General features: G+C 46.0%; 1 protein-coding gene across 4 annotated transcripts in view; it reads right to left on the reverse strand.

The window, feature by feature from the left end:
- Nucleotides 1–628: 628 nt before the first annotated feature.
- EFR3A (EFR3 homolog A) overlaps nt 629–21,595 on the reverse strand; it is a 79,095-nt gene continuing 58,128 nt past the window's right edge. For 3 of the 4 annotated variants that reach the window (XM_028736138.2, XM_077932730.1, XM_077932731.1), the window contains exons 15-25: nt 20,043–20,118; nt 18,012–18,173; nt 16,410–16,541; nt 16,021–16,088; nt 14,450–14,577; nt 11,023–11,111; nt 10,682–10,730; nt 10,329–10,432; nt 7,812–7,861; nt 5,694–5,788; nt 629–5,553 (exon numbers count right to left, since the gene is read on the reverse strand). In XM_028736138.2, the coding sequence (XP_028591971.2) occupies nt 5,519–5,553; nt 5,694–5,788; nt 7,812–7,861; nt 10,329–10,432; nt 10,682–10,730; nt 11,023–11,111; nt 14,450–14,577; nt 16,021–16,088; nt 16,410–16,541; nt 18,012–18,173; nt 20,043–20,118 (988 nt within the window). In that variant the 3' untranslated portion in view covers nt 629–5,518. Of the gene's footprint in view, nt 5,554–5,654; nt 5,789–7,811; nt 7,862–10,328; nt 10,433–10,681; nt 10,731–11,022; nt 11,112–14,449; nt 14,578–16,020; nt 16,089–16,409; nt 16,542–18,011; nt 18,174–20,042; nt 20,119–21,595 lie in introns of all 4 variants that reach the window. The other variant, XM_028736139.2, reaches the window with a different exon arrangement.

A 21,595-nucleotide genomic window follows, 5' to 3' on the forward strand; every position in this document is an offset into this window, starting at 1 on the left:
TAATGGGTGATGCATTTCTTTGATATTTAAAATTCACAATACAAAGAAGATTAACCCCAATTACTTAGGAGTAAGCCTCACTGATTCAATGAGATTTACTTCTGATGAGACAGGAAACAAAATGATATCCTGCATCAAGGTACACCAGTATACAGTGCAGAAGATATGTAGTTATGTTCTCTGGATTTCCTATGGATTTTAACATTATAAACATTTGTGAAGGGGAAAGCAATTTACCGCAAATCAGGACCCCATGCCCACCCTCTCCCTCCCTAAGCTCTTTGCCCCACAGTGAAAACCTACAGATATGGTTACCTGTAATTTTTCCTCCCCGAGGCAAATATTAAATTTGGAAGGGAAGTTATTTTAATCATGAGAAAGACAAGTGGGAGTCCTGGTATTATTTTTAATGAGGAAAAACCCTGTAAAATAATCCAAAATAGTCACTTATGACTGGGTGTGGGGCAGCAGGGTGTAGTTTCATTAAAACAGACTAGCAGGCCAAATTTGGCCCACGGACCAGAGATTTCTCCATCCTTGGCTCAGCACATCACGAGGCCATTAAAAGCCTAAGGCAACCATAATATAGTAATAATAATTTCAGGAAGGCAAGTGCAAACAATGTGGCTTATTTTCACATTTCCCTTTATTTGCTTAAATATAGAAGATTACAGAAAGTGTGTTCTACATTTCACAAAAGCTTTTCATTAGGTAAAAGTCAGGGAAACATGAGCGGTGAAAGGAATAAACTAGCCATATTTTCACCCTGGACAATTTGCAAATCTGAAGCGTGTGAATCTGCATTTTTTAGGTTTAGCAGTGTTTTCCTCCAGAGAGTTAGGAAGCTAGAAAAAGAAGTGAAAATAAAGAGCTGGACTATGTGGATCCCAGGAAAGGGGCTTTAGCGTCCACACATGAATCCCAACTGGTCTGTAGAGATCTGTACCAGGTGACATTTCCCACAGAGGGGTTTGTGTTTGTTGGATAAAGTGACATTCTTCAGATGGATACAAAGAAGAATAAGACAGTAGTAACACAACTATGAATGCTAGGTCCTGGTGCACACAAAAACCATTTTTTTTAAAAAAATTAGAAAATATTTATTACATACAATTCAATACTGGAAGTGTGCAAGCAAAGGGAAGTGTTTTAGACACTTTGGAGGTGCTTCGTTCACACGCACCACTGAAGCAAAAGGGAAATCACATCTGTAGGGCTCAGGGTGTGGTTCTGAGGGGGAGATTGCTGCTTCACTTTGATTTTAAGTTTTGTGGGGGGGAAAGCTACGGGCACAAGCAACCTGGGCATTCTCCTGCTCCAGCCCCAATGAAGAACGTGGAAGATGTGCAAGGGGTCTCTTGTACAAATCCCACCAGCTTCAAAGGGGCACAGCATGGGGAAATGGCTCTGGTGGGTTGCACATACAGCGGTACCTCTGGTTAAGTACTTAATTCGTTCCAGAGGTCCGTTCTTAACCTGAAACTGTTCTTAACCTGAAGCACCACTTTAGCTAATGGGGCCTACTGCCGCTGCACGATTTCTGTTCTCATCCTGAAGCAAAGTTCTTAACCTGAGGTACTATTTCTGGGTTAGCGGAGTCTGTAACCTGAAGCATCTGTAACCCGAAGTACCACTGTATAGAGAACAGCCATGGAATAATTCTTCTGCAGAAGCCATATCTGCAGTCTTTTCTTTCACTCAACAACATCAGACCCTCCAAGTGCCCCAATTTTCAGAGGGACGTCCCGGATTCAGAGATGCTGTCCTGGGTTCTGGTTTGATCCCGGAACATCCCACTTTTCCTTAAAGGTAAAGGGTAAAGGGACCCCTGACCATTAGGTCCAGTCGTGGCCGACTCTGGGGTTGTGGCGCTCATCTTGCTTTATTGGTCGAGGGAGCCGGTGTACACCTTCTGGGTCATGTGGCCAGCATGACTAAGCCACTTCTGGTGAAACCAGAGCAGCGCATGGAAACGCCGTTTACCTTCCCGCCAGAGCAGTACCTATTTATCTACTTGCACTTTGACGTGCTTTCAAACTGCTAGGTTGGCAGGAGCAGGGACCGAGCAATGGGAGCTCACCCTTATTCCCAGGGTGTTTTAGAACCATTTTTCAGACTTTGGTGGGTGCAGGACTGAGCTTAACTTTCTTGTGGTGAGGAGACCACGGCTGTGTGTTTTTATCTCCATTAAACATTTCTGCAGCACTCTGTAGCCTCCCTAGTTTCTTAATTTGAAAAAGGCCTGTGGCATCTTCCCCTGGACTTTATCTGAAGAGTGGAAAAAGTTGGGGTATGTGTTTGGGTACATGTGACCACCAAACCCTTGAGACTGCTGCGCTTGCCGATTTTGTTCTTAAGGGAAGTTCTTCCTCTTTCCTGTCTTTCTTTTTAAAAAAGAGTCTTTCCATGCTGGTTTATTTTAAAATTCCAGGGCAGTCTGGAAAGTCCTGTAAGCCTAAATGTATAAAAGGGAAGGCTTCACTTAAAAGACATTGGCAATGACCAGCTGCTAGGTGCAGACAGTAGACAGCTCCTTTGTGCTTACAGAAGGGTCTGGATGAGGTGTCAAGGATTTTTACCTGAAACACAGGCACCCAGGAAGACCATTGGAGAGATGCTGTGTAGAATGAAAGGCAGAACATTCATACACACTCCTTGGCCACCTCACAAGTGAGGGAAGTGTAACAAGTGTTCCTGGCCCACGAGAATTTCACAGAAATTTTATCCCTTCTGTTTTCTGAATGCTGTTTCTTTTCTCATAAATTGATGGAGAATGGTTGGGGAGGGGGGGGGGAGCAGGAGAGATCTTTGGCACAACACTCAATACTCCATGTTATCTACAGAACAACAGGGAAGGGCAACAGCCCTGCTGATTATTATCACATTCTTTACACAACATTTTGCAGTTCAGCTTTAACAGAATATTACACGCTAACCTTGCACAGGCAATGTGTTGACACCAAATACATGGGCCGACGAAATTTAACTTAACCATTAAATCCAGTAAAGCACATACAAATTAAGAGGGCTATAGAATACAGTCATACCTCATGTTGCGTTAGGTTCATGTTGCGTCTTTTTGACTTGCGAACACGGCAAACCTGGAAGTGTTTACTTCCGGGTTTCGCCGCACGTGTGCATGCAGAAGCGTTCTGTGTGCTTTGCACATGTGCAGAAATACCGCTCTAGTTGTGGACTTTTTGGGGTGCGAATGGCACCCCGGAACGGATCGTGACCGAAACTAGAGGTACCACTGTATGCTATTGCTGGACAACAACATTCTAAAGATATACAAGTTTCGTCAACTACAAAGGTTTGCTAAACACACACACACACAGAAATACTTCACACCCATTTCACAGTTCGGCACATTATGAAATACTTAACCTCTTTAAAATGCCTTTACCATATCCCTTGCCATATCAAATATATAACTCTCTTTCCCTTTAATTGCTCTTAAGTTCTCATTAACAAAATACTCTGCATTTCAAAACCACAATCTGTAAGAAATTATATTCCTTTAGAAGGGGAGGGGGGATAGTGCAATTCCAGAGACCCCAACAGAAAGCTTCTTGCCTTTCAAGCAAGATGCCTTGACCGTGGGCTGGTGATGCAGCCCCACAAACATGGGGCAAATCCTCCAACTGCCAGCAGTGGGTGGAAGGGAGTACTCCATATGGGGCAGTCAGCATTGAGAGACTCATGCATGCACAGGTCTCCACATTATAGCCTTTGGCAGGATGCACAGCACATTCCAATACTCTATAATAACAAGTGTTTAAGGCTCCAAAACATTATATGGAGCTTTCCGATTCATGTGGCCAGCATGAGTATACCGCTTCTGGCACAATGGAACCCCTTGACGGAAACCAGAGAGCACAGAAACGCCATTTATCTTCCCGCCGCAGCGGTACCTATTTATCTACTTGCACTGGCATGCTTTTGAACTGCTAGGTTGGCAGGAGCTGGGACAGAGCAATGGGAGCTCACTCCATCACAGGGATTCGAACCACCGACCTTCTGATCGGCAAGCCCAAGAGGCTCAGTGGTTTAGACCACGGAGCCACCCGTGTCCCATATGGAGCACTGCCACTGAAAGGAATACAAACTTTTATGGCCTGCACCAGGGTGCTGATCCAACAGGACAAAGCACACATGTGACAGAGGGAACCATGCGTGAGTTTTCCCAGGCTGAAAGTCCAATCTTGTGCAAGTCAAGTTGCTGCCAATCGCTCGGGGTGGGGTGAATCCCAGACTCCACCAACAGATAACTGGTAGCAATAAATGCTACTCGTATGCAGCTCCAGTTCCTGGGATGGGATTTTAGTGGCCAGGCTTCCAGAAAGGATATTGCAATCGCTTCACACTGACTGGTTGTTTTGCTGCTGCCAGCTAAGGCAGGCATAGGCAAATTCAGCCCTCCAGATGTTTTGCGACCACAACTCCCATCATCCCTGACCACTGGTCCTTTTAGTTAGGGATGATGGGAGCTGTAGTCCCGAAACATCTGGTGGGCCGAGTTTGCCTATGCCTGAGCTACAGCACAGTTTGGCTACACATTTTGTCTGAAGCCAGGCTTAGCTTTCTTCAGGCAAACTACAGTTTGTAAGCCATAGGACAAACCTTCATTCCAGCTTGTGGCTTGTCTGCAGCCTGGGTTTTGACCACGTGTTAAGCCAAACCATAGCTTAGCTCCATGCAGTGCAGAAGTAAAATGACTTGAGAGATGTGATGCAGCTGCAATATTGTCTCTGGGATGTAACATGTTTGTGCAAAGCAATGGTTTGGGCTTAGCATGCAAACCAGACCACTGTGTGTTCACAACTTCCTTTCCATGCATGGATTATCTTCCTAATCCCAACAACTCGCAGAAATTTAAACATATTTCAAGCCTGTTTATAACTCTCATAGTTCCTCCCTGGGAGATGTAAATTCTATGCAAGTAAAGAGCTATCCAGTGCTGTAAATATATCAGTGTTGCCAAAAACTCATATGTCAAAACAGGTTAGAAAAACTCATGGTTATAAAAAAGAAAAGAGCCCATCCAAACTACACTTGCAAACTGTAGTCTAAAATTACAAAATGCTACGATATAATAAACAAATCGGAGGGGGCAGGACAAAAGAAAGGTTTGCCTTCCAAATAGTAATAATATATTTTTTTTAAATGTCTTGAATTCAGTGGAATGAATAAGGACCCCTCCAGAAGTCTTTTTCATTATGAAGATTTGTGCTCATAAGCAATCTTGCTTTCAATACTGTTTGTGCCTGTTTTGGGTGGAAATACTGCTTTGTTTCCAATCGGTGCATATCCCACGGCTTCCATGCTGAAATCCTGCAACTTTTAATGCCACAAATGTTCTCTTCCTTTCTCTTGTCCTGTTCATGTTGCACAATAGCGCATGAGTGCCCCTCCAGCTGGCAATAGTGCAGTTAACACTGGGGAAAACATCACAGAACTACTAATAAAGTAACTAATCGTGTGGAAAGTCCGGTATAGATCTATCACTAATGCACTATTACTGGGACACAGCAGAAGTGTTGGAGAATTCACCTATAAAAACAAAACAAAAACATATTCAAAATATAATGTAATCTGCTCTGGGCAGACACCCCATTAAACTCGGTGAAATAATTTTCTGAGAAGCCAAAAACCTGTCTTTTTGATGAATTCAGAGGACACTCAATACACACAAAGATCAGGAAACTTCATCTCGTAGACTGGGATGGACCGGTAATGGTTGTGTCCAGTGTTAATCGCCACCGTTCCAGAAGGGCTTGGAGGAGGCCTGGGGAAGATGGAGAACAAATAGAGGCATTGTTTTTAGGCTTTCCTGCATGCTCACAATTTTATTTGTCTTGCTTTTCAGTGTTTGTGATGAGGCACTCATTTCAGGTTGTCTCCTGCCTGGGGTACTGTTGGGAGAAATATTGGGGTGATACCCAATACCCCCTGTGGGTTTGCCTGGACAACCCTATCAGATCAATTAACAGGCATTTATTCAGCATTGAAATGGACACCACTTTAACCCCACTTGGGAAGGGAAGAAAGTGCCGAGGAGATTGAAAGATACAGCAATATTTATGGTTTAAGCATTCCTAAACAACAGGTATTCTGTCCAGCTAAGTCATGCGTCATAGTTACAGCTTTCTGGTATAGCGATTGTCTTCATCCTTATCTCCTTCATTTTGCTGTTCACGCAACTACAATATTCAATGGCTCTCTGCTCAAGTATACATGACTACTCAACTTTACAGCACGTGTCTGACTTACTCATAAACCCCCTTCAACATATTTTGGTTCTTTCCATAACATTATACTTTGGAAGCTTCAGTCGTCTGGGGTTCTTTTAATTGTCCAATCGCCCCACTTATGCAACTATTTTATTTATTCATATCCCACCTTTTCTCCCAGATTGGAGTGTAAGGTTCCAGCCCATGAGCTACCTGGAACAGGCCCACGGCCATTCCGTGGATCGGCGTGGGGATTCCATGCTTTCCCCCCCTGCGGTGCCAATTTTTTTCTTGCCATGGGGACCAACCTCCGGGTCGGAAGTGTTCCGGAAATAGCGTGTGTGCACGCGCATGGGCGCTCCTCACCTGGAGGAGTGCCTGTACGCTGCGGCGTAGCGTGGGTTGTCAGCACCCAGGGCAAGGCAAGTAATTTGCGCCCCCTAACCCCTAACCATGGTCATTAATACTGACGGCTCTACTCTGGGGCAAACTTTGTGGTGACTACTGCCCTCCGTGGTGTTGTTTTTGCAATTAAAGGACCCCTGCCTCAAATAAAGCATCTTGGGGATTGGGGACTGGGATTTGCCAAGGGAGCTGGGAATTGCAGTTCAGTGGCGGGTCAGGGGGAGAGGGTCCCTTCCGCGTCTGGGTGCCGCGGGCCCCTTTGCGCCAAGAAGCGCGTCTTTGGGCGTTGCGGCGCAGCCTTCTCGGTCTCCCTCCCCGGCCTGGCTAGCCCCAACGCGGCTTCTTCCTGGTACGGGGAGGGGGCTTCTTTCTGGCGCGGGGAGGGGGCGGCTTTGGGGCCAGTGCGTCGGCCGGCCTCCGGAGCAGGTGGGCGGGCCCCGTCGGGGCGGGTGGGCGGTCTTGGCACGCAGGCACTAGAGCACAGGTGGCTCCGGCTGGGCGCTTCATTCGCCGCTGATGGCGCGTTTGGCGGGCTGCGCGCATCCAGACAGCGACCCGAGCCTGGGCAGCGTGGCGCTTGGTGCCGGAGCCTCTGCCCGCAGCGCCCCGTCGGGAGACCTGGCCGGAAGGAGCCTCGAGCCGGCTGTCGGACGCGGCTGAAGCAGCCAGGGCGGCATGGCAGCCGGCAGCGGCTCTTCGGCGACTCCGGAGGCAGCGAGCGCGCCCCCCCAGAAGTTGCGCCCGGTGTGGCCAGCCCCCCCTGCACCCCCACGCTACGCCACTGCCTGTACGCGTGCGTATAAGCCATTTCCAGCGCGCTTCCGGGACAGAGAAGCGCCCATGCGCACACGCTATTTCTGGCGTTCTTCCAACCCAGAACCGCGCCAGAAATAGCTTGCACGCACGTGTGGGCACACACACTCTGGCCCACCAAGAGGTCTGCCAGGGAGTGGACCGGACCAGTCTCAAAAAATGTTGCCAACCCCTGCCTTAGAATGAAGTGCTACAGATATTAATGGGACCCTAGGAAGTATGGATGGGGGTGCAGCCAACATCTCCCCCCGCCCCCACCCAAAATAAAGCAGAAACACAAGTTATTTTTTGGAAACCAGGAACAACCTGGTAGCCTTGCCTATTCTTCGTAAACGCAAAACCACTTCCACGAATTCTTACCGAATGGTGCGTTCCAATATCTGTGTCAGCCTGTCGTGGAGCAAGTTTGCCTGCAGAGAGAACAGATTGGATATTTTAGGGAGAGGGGGGTGCTGGGTAACCACCGCAACCTTCTGACAAATTGGTCTGGAAAAAACAGAGCCAGCAATAGCAGCAGTGATCTTGTATCAGAATCCACTGGCATTGTGGGCATCTAGGGCACCATGAAGTTACTGGGATTGGACATGGTGGTTGTGGGTACCGACACATCTACGATTATCCAATCGCATGGAAGCTTGTGCACGAGCAGTGGCAGATGAAGCTGATGGACTACATGGAATTGGCGGAAATGACTGGCAGAATCCGAGACCAGGGAGAAGAGTCGGTGGAAGAAGATTGGAAAAAAATTCAAAGTATATTTACAGAAATACTGTAAAATTAATGAATGTTAGAAGGATGCTGGAATGAAGTTACATGGTTTTAGCAGAAATGTTATAAAGAACTAAGTAAAAATAGATTGTTAATGGGCCAAAGTGTAAAATTTAAGGTCAGATTGTGTTAAGATAAATTATAGAACAAAAATTGAGAAAGATGGAAAGGATTTGCTGAAATAGCTAATTGAACTAGAATACAAAAAAGGGAGGTGTGAGGAGGTCGATGAAGCAAGTAAATGAAAGGTAAAGATATGGAAATACTGGACGTGTTTTTAAATGTTTTTTCTTTTTTTTATTGTTCTGTTGTATTGTTTTTTGCTCCCCCCCTCTTTGATGTATTGTAAGGTATTGTTTTGTTCTGTTTAACTTTTCATTGGTTCTTTTTTTCTTTTTCTTTCTGTAACTATTAAATCTCTAATAAATAGCATTTAAAAAGAAGAAGAAGAAGCTTGTGCACAAGCAGCTCCTTATGAATTTGGCTTCCATGACCAGAAAGCCTGTGGGAACACATGACTGTTTTGAGGTGGGGGGCAGCAGCATGCCTGACACTGGGGACACCCCCAGATGTGCAGTCCCTTTCCCAGTGACTGCCAGTGATTCACACAACTGATGTGCTGGGGGAGGGGTACACATCCAGGACTATATCCTTGCAAAAAGTTAGGTGAATAACCATTTCAAGGAAACTTGCCCACACCAAAACGCGTGCCTGTAAGCCACAAATTGTAAAGGCAAACTCTTAGGGGAGGCGGCTAACCATTTTGGGGGTCAAGGGCCATGTTGAACCGTTGTCAACCTTTCAAGGGCCGCAAGTCAAAGCTGCTGATGCTGAAAAGCAGGATTGGTCAACTTGCCGAAATGGGGATAGGCGTTTTTTTTAACAAGACAAATTTTAGGGTCTCTCAAAGGGGAGGGGTTCCACACAAACATTTTAGCATCACAGAGAAACCCACAGGAAGAAGAAGAGTTTGGATTTGATGTCCTGCTTTATCACTACCCTAAGGAGTCTCAAGGGGACGTGGGTGGTGCTGTGGCCTAAACCACAGAGCCTAGGGCTTGCCAATCATTGGGCCGGCGGTTCGAATACCCACGATGGGGTGAACTCCTGTTGTTCGGTCCCTGCTCCTGCCCACCTAGCAGTTCAAAAGCACGTCAAAGTGCAAGTAGATAAATAGGTACCGCTCCGGCGGGAAGGTAAACTGCGTTGATCCCTAGCTAGCAGGACCAGTGGTCAGGGATGATGGGAATTGTAGTCTCAAAACATCTGGAGGGCCGAGGTTGAGGAAGCCTGCCCTAGAAGATTGCTTTGTAAGATGCTTGCCAAAGGGTACCTGTATGCATGGCGAAGGAGGTGGCATCTAAGTATAGAGGGGTGTTTGGGACTCCAACTCCCATCAGCCCTAGCCAGCATGGTGAATAGTTGAGGGTTATGGGAGTTGCAGTCCCTAGCATGTGGAGGGTGTCTTGTTGGCTATCCCTAGTCCAGAGAAAGGAGAGCCTTAGCACTTTCTCTCTGACATTCGTCGCTAATGAGGTCCAGCATACCCAGCGGCGTAGTGTGGGTTGTCAGCACCCGGGGCAAGGCAAGTAATTTGCGCCCCCTAACCCCTAACCTGCCGCCGCTGCCAGCTTCTTCTTGCTGCTGCCTGGGCTGGGGTATTTACGGTAAGGTAGCCACGGCGGCGGCGGCGGGTCCGTGTCAGGTGATCTGAGGCGAGTTGCCGCTGGTGCTGCCGCCCAAACGACGCCGCTTGCCCGGAGGAGGAGGAGGGCAGAGAGGTGAGGAAAATGCAACATGGCCCAGCAGCAGCAGCGGCGGCGGGGCTGTGAGGAGGGGCTGCCTGGCGCACCCTCCGTGGCCCTGATGCGCGGGGACCGCGGCAAGCGCTGAGAGCCGCTGCCGGCTCGTCGGTTCCACGAGACATGGTGCTCTGCTACAGCCAGCGCCCGAGGCTCTTCGGTGACTCCGGAGGCACCCCCCCAGATGTTGCGCCCGGTGCGGCCGGCCCCCCCTCCTGCACCCCATGCTACGCCACTGAGCATACCTGGTGCATCTGTTTAAGCCCTTAGCAGGATCGAGCAGGCGGATCATGGCCCGGGTACTTACCTTGGTTTCACACTGTGCAGCAATTTCTTCAAAGGGAGCCTTCTGGAATCTTTCAATCACAAGGCGCCTCCTTTCTTTCTCTTGTTCCTCAAGCCCATTGTTGTCTTTGGGAGAGATGGGGGTGGGGGGAAAACCAACCAACTTTAAACCAATGACTTTAAGCTGCTAACAGCATCAACAGAGTAACCAGAAAGCAAAGCAAAGGGAAACATCAGGAATATTATTCATCCTCATCCCAATTTAGGGCCAATGTATTAAGCAAAGAGTGAAATGAAATAATTCACCCTTGAAGGAGCATATTATGGGAGCATATTATTGTTACTAGTGAATACAGAAGTGCAAAGCTTTCTTACCTATTGCCTGCTTCAGCGTCTCAAAGGTGATTTCTTCAGTGCTATTTGCCTAAAGAAACAATATTGTTTAGGGTATTGTGTCAACCGCAGTAAAGGGTCAGCTACAATTCATCTTAAGTGTCTCAAATATTTTTTCCACCCGAAAAACAGCCCTTCGAATCATGTGTGTGTGTTTTTTCCTGGTGACATTTTTACTTTAAATGCAGCACAGTAGATCTGCAAATGCAAATCACAATCCTGACTACCACAGCTTGTGGTATATAGATAGACTGAAAGCACCGAAGAATGTTTATAGGGGGGAAAAGATGCACGATATTTTCTTTAATGGAACTGTTACATACCTTTTCATCCAGGCTGCAGCCAGGCAGAAGGTCTACCTGAATTGACAAGGTGTCCACAATACTCTTCCTCCTGGACAACCTGTCTTCATCTGAACAAAAAGAGGAATGCCTGTCTTGTCAATACATCATTGTGTTTTCCTGTTTTCTTTTTTTTCTTTTTTTTAGTTTTATTTTCAATGCAGAATCATAACAAAAAATTACAAACATTGAGTCCAAAATAATACTATCCAAACAAAAATCCCGGGAACATATAGGAAAAAAAACAGAAAAAGAAAAGGGGGAAAAAAGAAAGAAAGAAAAGGAAACAAAACTAAAACTAAACAGAAACAAGAAAGCACACATCTACAAAACAAAACCATATCATTACGTACATAAACACAAATTGACTTCCTTCCTTTGTTCTGAGACCTCAAAAAATTTACTCTTACTGTATTGTTGTGTCTAATTAGATTACTTCCATCTTTGTGCTTTTTTACACCATTTTTCTTATTCTTTAACCCTGTAAAGCATCATTCACTGCATACCAATATACTAACTCCAGAACAATGTTTTTTCATATAGTCTTTAGCACAACCCCATTCTTTTAATAATTTCTGGTCTGATTGTCCCCTTATGTAAGCTGTGAGTCTTGCCAGATTTATGTATTCACAAAATTTAATTTGCCAATCTTTCACTGATGGAATTTTTCTACCTTTCCAGTTTTTAGCTATAAGCATCCTGGCAGCTGTTGTTGCATAAAGGAATACTTTCCTTTGATTTTCAGGGATATTGTTTGTAATTAAACCTAATAGGAATGCCTCCGGTTTTTTACTAAAAGATATTTTAAACATCTTTGTGTTTTCCTGTTTTCTTTGCCCCAAACTGAAGTGAGTCAATTCAAATTTCAGTGGCCTCTCCCAGGACCCTATGTCTGGCCCTTAGGACTCTGTCCAGCCACACCTCTTGTCTCCAGGCCACACCCCTCACTTGCCTGCTTCACACTCTCTTTGAGTGCTTTTGCCTGGCTGGAATTCATCCTGAAACTCCAACAAGTCCTCTGGCTTGCATGGGTGGAGGCAAAACTAACCCCAAACTAACAGTCGGCATCAGCTAAGTGTCCCTGGGAGAAATGCCCTGTGTCTGGGTCACCATGAATGAAAAGGTCCTCCCTCCAGTGGTCTTCTACTTAATTTCAGGAGATAGGACACTTACAGTACATTTCTGAGCACAATTCAAAGTGTTGGTGCTGACCTTTAAAGCTCTAAACGGCCTCAGTCCAGTATATCTGAAGGAGCGTCTCCACCCCCATCATTCAACCTAGACACTAAGGGCTAGTGCCAAGGGCCTTCTGGCGGTTCCCTTGCTGCAAGAAGCCAAGTTACAGGGAACCAGGCAGAGGGCCTTCTCGGTAGTGGCACCCGCCCTGTGGAACACCCTCCCATCAGAAGTCAAAGAGAACAACAACTACCAGACTTCTGAAGGCAGCCCTGTTTAGGGAAGCTTTTAATGTTTGATGCATTACTGTGTTTTAATATTTTGTTGGAAGCCGCCAAGAGTGGCTGGGGAAGCCCAGCCAGATGGGCAGGGTATAAATAATAAATTATTATTATTTATTATTACAGGAGGGCATAAAGGTATCAGAAAGCAGACAGGTTCATAGCTGGTGCCTCCGATTCCTTGGCCTCGAGCCATTAAGGGCTTTGCAAGAGAATACCAGCCACTCGAATTGTGCGCAGAAGCACACTGGAAGTCCGCAAAGAGGCAGCATGGGGTAGCGGTTAGAGTGCTAGGCTGCAATCTGGGAGACAGGGGTTCAAATCCCCATTTGGCCATGAAAATTATGAGGTGACTTTGGGCAATTACTACCTCTCAGTCTGGCCTACTTCATGGGGGTGCTGTGAGAATCACGTGGAGGAGAGGACAGCCATTGGAGGAAAGGTGGGATATAAATGCGAAGATAGATAAAAAAACCATTGGGGAAAATACCTATGAGATGCGTACGAATATGCTACATCTACTAGGGTTGCCAACAGTGCCGGATTTACGTATAAGCTAAAGCTATAGCTTAGAGCCCCACTCTCTTGGGGGCCCCCAAAAAATTAAAGGGAAAAAAACCTGGATGTACATTTCCAAAATATAAGATAAAAAACAAATAAAATAACAGTGTTTTGTGTTGTGTAGGCTCCTATGATGTAAGTAATGGGCCCCGCCTGCTAGCCTGCTCCCTAAAATATCACTGGTTTGCTCATTTCTATATACAGGATGCAGACATTCTGCATGGACTGGTTGCAAATGGCTAAAGATACCTATTAGTTTCATAAATTACCATACAGCATATATTCAACACAAAAAAACAGTGACAATTTGTTGTTGACAAAGGACAGCCGGACATATAAAGAGCCCCATTACTTTCAGTAGCTTAGGTCCTCATCAAACCTAAATCCGGCCCTGGTTACGCCATATTTCAAAAAGTAAAAACCAGGACACCTTGTATGGCAGCCCTAATGTCTACAGTTGTGTGGGTCACAGCTACTAGGAGCAGGGGAAATAAAGGAAAATCGCACAACACTGGGATTTTCTATCTATGAGCATAAGGAGCTTATTTGGCTTTCTTTGGGTGCTACCGCCATGAAGCTATAACGGGAACAAGCAGTGGCAGCTCCAATTTACCTTTTGACTTGTGCCTGCATTTATGAGGCTTTTTGCCAGATGGGAATAGAGCTACATTTCCGAAGATGCATAAGAATGGAAATAGAAGCTTTAGGATGACATACCATACGGAGAATCAGAAAAAAAGAATGGGGCAGCCGAAAAACCATCAATGTTTGTGCCAGAATCTAAAGAACTGGGCTACCCAAAAAAGGCTCTGGGTCTCAATTCCTTTACAATGCTTTGAACTGCATTTAATATGTTAGTGATGGAGAAGACATCTGAAGGCAGCCCTGTTTAGGGAAGCTTTTAATGTTTAATAGGTTATTGTATTTTAATATTCTGTTGGAAGCCACCCAGAGTGGCTGGGGAAACCCAGCCAGATGGGCGGGGTATAAATAATAAATATTATTATTATTATTATTATTAAGACACAGAATCAATAAGACTATTGAGCATGCCTAAAAGCAGAACCAAGAAGACTTTGTTGTTCACTAGCAGTGAAATGTACCACAGCATTTATTCATCTCCAAAGGGCCTCCACGATGGATATAAATAGCTGCAATCAAGAAAGCCAGTAGGCTATGCTTCTAAAAATGTCTGCATATGTATTTCACTCAGATAATATTATGAGTATTTGGGATTCTCCTACACCAAGGATGGGGACCACTTCCATTGTTGCTGGACTGCTGGAAAGCACCAAAGGATGCTATCGGCATTCTCCCTTAAAAAAGCAGCTATGATAAACAGTCGTCAATGACTACAGGTGAAGAAGACGCGTGAGCCATCAGGGGCTTACCTGTCACAAGTGGTACATATGGCACAGACAGTCTCTCCACGCAGTAGCCACTGCCACCCAGTGATTCTGCCATTTGGTTGGTCAGGAAGAACAAGCTCGTTTCGTCCTTCTCCAGGGATTTGGGCAGGCTTCAAAACACAATTTGCAATTGTGGATTTAAAAGCATTAGATAAAAGAAGCAAAGAATGAGAAAAAAAGAGAGGCATGGTTCAGAATGTAGGTTAGAGCGAATTACCCAAAGGTGCATATTGCACACTAGATTCTTAAATAGTATTTAAGACCAGGGGTGTGCCTTCCAGGTCTTTCTACCAAGCCACACCCCTTCTCCACAGGCCACACCTCTCACTGGCCTGCTTCACACCTGGAGTGTTTGTACCTGGCTAGAATGTGTCTTTGAACTCTGATAATGTCTCTTGCTTGTCTGAATGGAGGATACAGAAAAAGAAGAAGAGTTTGGATTTGATATCCTGCTTTATCACTACCCTAAGGAGTCTCAGGGACGTGGGTGGCGCTGTGGGTTAAACCACAGAGCCTATAACTTGCCAATCAGAAGGTCGGCGGTTCGAATCCCCATGACGGGGTGAGCTCCCGTTGCTCAGTCCCTGCTCCTGCCCACCTAGTAGTTTGAAAGCACAAGTAGATAAATAGGTACCGCTCCGGCGGGAAGGTAAATGGCGTTTCCGTGTGCTGCTCTGGTTCACCAGAAGCAACTTAGTCATGCCGGCTGTACGCCGGCTTCCTCGGCCAATAAAGCAAGATGAGTGCCGCAACCCCAGAGTCGGTCACAACTGGACCTAATGGTAAGGGGTCCCTTTACCTTTAAGGAGTCTCAAAGCGGCCAACAATCTCCTTTCCCTTCCTCTCCCACAACAAACACTCTGTGAGGTGAGTGAGGTTGAGAGATTTCAGAGAAGTGTGACTGGCCCAAGGTCACCCAGCAGCTGCATGTGGAGGAGCAGGGAATCAAACCCGGTTCACCAGATTACAAGTCCACTGGTCTTAACCACTACACCACACTAACTCTCTACAGAGCAGAGCAGGGTGCACGTGTATGTCAAAACTAAACTATTGCATAGAGGTAAGATTTGCATTGATTGCTCTGCACACTTTTGCCTCTGGTTCTGCCCGACACTGGAATCTGGCTCCAAGAGATTGCTCAGAAGGGACTGAGAAAGCTCCCCTGCTCTTGTATTAAAACCTGGGGAACATAGGAACTTGAAGAACAAGGCAGATTATGTACTCATGATGGCTCAGTTGGTAGAGCATGAGGCTCTTAATCTTAGGGTCAAAGGTTTGAGCCCCACATTGGGCAAAATATTCATGCATTGGATGAGTTGGACTAGACGGCCCTCACAGTCCTTTCCAACTCTACAACTCTATGATTTTGTTTTGTCCACCCAACCCAGTACTGTCTACTCTGAGTTTCAGAGGCTCTCCAGGGTCTTGGGCAGAAGATCTGTCCTCACTGCCCTTTAACTAGACATGCCAGCAACAGAGATGGTCTTTCACAGTCCTTAAGTCAAAAACATTACTGGTTCTCATGTTTTACGAATTGTTAAAATTTCACATACTTGCACTTCTCTCTGAAAATTGTTTCAGGTAAAAAATAGGGTGCTTCTACATGTCTGGTTTCAATGACCTGCAACACGAGCGGAAAAACAAGACAGCGTTTGATGATTTTCTCACTTTGCATTCTATGTTAAAATGTATATGTTTGCAAATAAATAAATATGCATTGCAAGTGTGAACGACATGTTTGAGGGATGAGTCTGCTTCCTTTAAGCCCCAGCCCATGCCTCCTGTCACTCACAGAGGCCTGTCTCTGCAGTCCATACATATTGCCACAAGTAACCCCCAACCCAAATTTGCTTTGGGCTCTTGATTTAGCCAAGACGGAAGGGCAGTTCTGCTAGTGTATCAATGCAAGGCACACTCACAAAAATCAGAAGGCATACAGTACCTTAGTAACATGTTGGCAAAAGGCAGGAACAGCGATCATCTGGCTTAGGAAGTTGAGGTATGCGGCTACCACTGCCATCACACTACAGCGATGGAACATGGGCAAGTTGTCTTCGTTAAGGATTGCAATGTCCTACAATGAAAGAAAGGGAAGAGGGAACCTCATTCAAGACTGACATTGGTCATATTTTTTTCATATGGGTGAAAAGACTAAGAGCCAGGAAGGTAAAACAGTTTTTCCCCCTGTCCAAGGTTACTGTTACGTCTTTTGAGTGGAGAAGTCAGTTCAAGTTTAATTAATTTATTTATTTTGCAGGACAAACTAGTCTTAATAGCTTGTGCAGTGCACAACACATCTTAAAACAGTTTTTCAGGATATGGGTAGTTATGATCTGACAGTGTGTTGGAGCAAGGGTTCCCAAACTGTGGTCCATGGACCATCAGTCATTCAGGAGCTTTGTTCAGGTAGTCGAGGGTAGGGGTGGGGTAGTCGGTGAAAACCACTGGTCCCATCACCTCCTGGCAAATAGAAGGGGAAGCCACTGGTCCCATCACCTCCTGGCAAATAGAAGGGGAAGAAATGGAGGCAGTGAGAGATTTTACTTTCTTGGGCTCCATGATCACTGCAGATGGTGACAGCAGCCACGAAATTAAAAGACGCCTGCTTCTTGGGAGAAGGGCAATGACAGGCCTAGACAGCATCTTGAGAAGTAGAGATGTCACCTTGCCAACAAAGGTCCGTATAGTTAAAGCCATGGTCTTCCCAGTAGTGATGTATGGAAGTGAGAGCTGGACCATAAAGAAGGCTGATCGCCGAAGAATTGATGCTTTTGAATTATGGTGCTGGAGAAGACTCTTGAGAGTCCCATGGACGGCAAGAAGATCAAATGCATCCATTCTTAAGGAAATCAGACCTGAGTGCTCACTGGAAGGACAGATCGTGAAGCTGAGGCTCCAGTACTTTGGCCACCTCATGAGAAGAGAAGACTCCCTGGAGAAGACACTGATGCTGGGAAAGATGGAGGGCACAAGGAGAAGGGGGCGACAGAGGACGAGATGGTTGGATAGTGTTTTCGAGGTTACCAGCATGAGTTTGACCAAACTGCGGGAGGTAGTGGAGGACAGAGGTGCCTGGCGTGCTCTGGTCCATGGGGTCACGAAGAGTCGGACACGACTAAACGACTAAACAACAACAACAGTCGGTGAAAAACACCAGCAATAGAATCCAACATTAGAAAGAAAAGAAGCAATAAAAATGTTATGTGCTAAGCTTGGATCCTAGAACAATAGGCAGGTAGGATCCTAGAATGCAACAACTGGGATGGGCAGGTATCAGAAAAGCCCACTACCCATCCATCCCATGGACACTGGGAACACTGTACTGCCCTCTTCTCATTTCTGAGTCTGCTCTACACATTAACTAAGCTTTATTTTGAAACCACAGCGGGTACAAAAAGAAGGTGAGATTCTCAAGGTGAAAAATGATGCAGCAGGTAAATTCAAAGCGTACAAAATAAGTGCACCGTTCTTGATCAGAAATACAGATTCCAATCTGTTGACATGATATCAACAAAGCCACCTAGATGCACTTTGAAAGCCCTACCTGCAAGGCGATAGCCACTCTGATGAGGTCAATGACCACTTCTTCGTTGGCTAGTTCAATTGTCATGAGAGCCAGCGTTGTGTAGAGAAGCTCAAAGTTCTTCTGGACATTGTCCTCTTCCTTACATCCTAAGTAGACATGCCTATACAGCTGCTGCCCATGCTAGAGAGAGCAGAGAGGAGTCTTATTAAGGTTTTTGTCGGAAGATTTGGGATAAAAGAAATGACTTATTTACGCATAGTCAAACTATGGAACTTGTTCCATCACAGGAGGCTTTGATGGCCACCAAGTTGGGTGGCTTTGAAAGAGAATTGGCAAATTCATGGAGGAGGTGGCCATCAATGGCTGTGTGATGGCCTGGGAATTGGATTCAGAGGCTGAACCTGAGGAATCCCAGCCTGCACAGGAGTCCCCACCGCTGGGGCTTGAACCTGAAGGGCCCTCACCTGTGCCGGATGCTCAGGAGCAGACACCAGCTGAATCCGCTCTGGCTCTGGGGGTGATCGAGGACCCGTTGCCTGCAGGTGCTCCTCTCCCAGCCCTGTCAGGGGAAGCTGAGGATGCCTCTGGGTCCTGTAGCCCTCCAGCCTCTCCGGAGCTGCAGAGGCTCAGGGCAGAGAGGCGGAGGGAACTAAGTTCTCACAGGAGGAGTGCTCGCCTTAAGGCCAGGAGAGGCGAGTCACCTGTGGGCCGGGACCGCCCCTGGCCTCAGAGGAGATAAAGGCCAGTCAGCCCAGACCCAGGTTGCGGGAGCAACATCGTTGGTATCCTGTTCCTGCCGGCATCCTGACCTGCTCTCCTGAGTTCCTGACCACGCCCAACTCCTTGCTTTGGACCTCGCTTCGCCCCTGACGGACAGCCTCCTTACCCTCGACCTAGGACTGGACTTAGACCACGCTGCACGGTAAACCCCCCGGGACCAGCACAGGCTGCTAGCCATGACGGCCTTGAAAGTTCTAGCCAGCAATGCTTCCAAATACCAATTTCTGGAAACCACAAGAGAGGAGAGGGCTCTTGGGCTTATGTTCTGCTTGCTTGTTTCCCACAGGCATCTGGCTGGCCACTGTAAGAACAGCATGCTGGACTAGATGGGCCATTGACCCAATCCTGCAGGCTCTCCTTATATTCATATGTTTATGTCAGGTTTCTTGGAGCCACTAGGTAATACTTGGTGCACATTCACAATACAGGTATTAAAGGTAAAGGTAAAGGTACCCCTGCCTGTACGGGCCAGTCTTGACAGACTCTAGGGTTGTGCGCCCATCTCACTCAAGAGGCCGGGGGCCAGCGCTGTCCGGAGACACTTTCGGGTCACGTGGCCAGCGTGACAAGCTGCATCTGGCGAGCCAGAGCCGCACACGGAAACGCCGTTTACCTTCCCGCTATAAAGCGGTCCCTATTTATCTACTTGCACCCGGAGGTGCTTTCGAACTGCTAGGTTGGCAGGCGCTGGGACCGAGCAGCGGGAGCGCACCCCGCCGCGGGGATTCGAACCGCCGACCTTTCGATCGGCAAGCCCTAGGCGCTGAGGCTTTTACCCACAGCGCCACCCGCGTCCAATACAGGTATTGGCTTCTACCAAAGCCAGAGCAGCCTCTTCCATCAAGTGGCCCTCCAGATATTTTGGAACACGACTCCCATCAGTCCCAGCCAGTGGAGCCAAATGTCAAGGTTGATGGGAGTTGTAGGTGATGATGATAATAATAATGTTATATTTATTTCTATCCTGCCTTTCCCCCAGACTGGGATTCAAGGCAGCTTCTCATGGTAGACCACCAAGAGAACAGGATGCTAACCAGATGAGCTTTGGTCTGACCCAGCAGGGCTCATCTTATCTTCATCTAGCCCATAACTGTCAATTCTGTTACTAGACTTTGCATTTAGAGGAGATGCCAAAAATAAATTCTGGGCCCTTCTGCATTGAAATCACAGGTTCTACCCACAGAGCAGTGAGTCCCTATATCCCTTACCTAACAGTATGCAACATCTCTTTCTTCTAACAATTGGCTTGATCTTTAATGATATTATTACCTTTTTGATGAAATTCGCATCTTGCCTTGAAATTTTGTCCCGTTTTATCTTTAGATCCGAAACATCAGGTATTATTCTGCGCAGAAACAAAACAGTATGTTACTTTCGCAAAACAGCATTAATAATCATAATTTGCAAGCAAATTACTTCTCAGCGATGGGGACACTCAGAATCATGCTGTGAAAAGTATTTAATTTATCCAGGCATTTTCGAAGTCATCTCCATTTTAATTACACCCACATTTTGCAATGACAATAGATTTCCTATTCAAAAGGGGGGGGGGAATCATAAGTAATTATTACTCAATACAGGAATAGTCCATTTTATGTTTTGTATAAAACAAAAATATAATTACAAGCTTAATTAAACCAGGAGCAATTTGGAAGAGCTACTTAATATTCAGGGCAGGACACATGGATAACAAAATCATAAATTGCTGCATCAAAAACATTCAGCTGTTACATTCCTGCACTTTTCCTCTCTTCACTGACAAAATGGAACATGGAAAACAGAAGAAAAATGTGTACAGTGAATGGCATCTATTGATCACAGTTGGAAAACATAATTTGTTACTGTAGTTTTCTCTTATTTGCTATATATTTTGAAAACTTGTTCACTTACAAAGCTGGACACCTCTTAAGATATTGAGACCAAATTTTGCATGACAGTTCCTGAGATCAAGAAGCAGGTTTTCATTGATGACTGGATACAACCAGACACCATTTTCAATCAAGATGGAGGACCAAACCCTTCAAAACTGTGCTGATTTCCTTGGTTTCTTAAAGTACCCAAACAATTCTAGGTTCGAGGTTGGTAGTACATTATTAATTGCCTGCCTTCGGGAGGTTAGATGTGGAAACCAGAGCTCTGAACAAAAGTACAAATAGCCTGGGCTACCACATCTATTGCTAGAGGAATGAATCCAAAGAACCACCATGAGCAGAAACAAAATTGTAACATGAACATTTGCACTAGAATTCCTGCATTAGGGTTCTAGAGCAGTTCTTGGGCTTCTGCTTGCATAAGAGGCTACACAAGTGGAAGAATATCTAGGGATTTAGTCTCATTTAATCTGTAGAGTCTTTAATGCACGGACAGGCCAAACTGGGGCCCTGGGCTCGATTTCATGTGGATGACCACAAGGGAAAAACAAGGGCAAAGGAGAGAGTGGAACGGGGGCTGGATCCAAATAAGTCAAGTACAGAGAGGACCCACCAACATCAGTGGGCATGACACATTTAAGTCCTTTCATTTGGATGGGTCTGTCTCCAAGGACAAAGAGAAGGGTGGGGGGGCTTTTAGCTTTGGCGCCCCACATATGGAAGTGCACCCCTGGATCCAGCTCAGCATTTCTCCACATGAGATAATAATAATAATAATAATAATAATAATAATAATAATAATAATTTATACCCTGCCCATTTGGATGGGTTTCCCCAGTCACTCTGGGCGGCTCCCAACAGATTATTATTATTATTATTATTATTATTATTATTATTATTATTAAAGCAATAAAACATTAAACATTAAAAACTTCCCTAAGCAGGGCTGCC

Source organism: Podarcis muralis, chromosome 8, assembly GCF_964188315.1.
Source record: "Podarcis muralis chromosome 8, rPodMur119.hap1.1, whole genome shotgun sequence".
NCBI lineage: Eukaryota > Metazoa > Chordata > Lepidosauria > Squamata > Lacertidae > Podarcis > Podarcis muralis.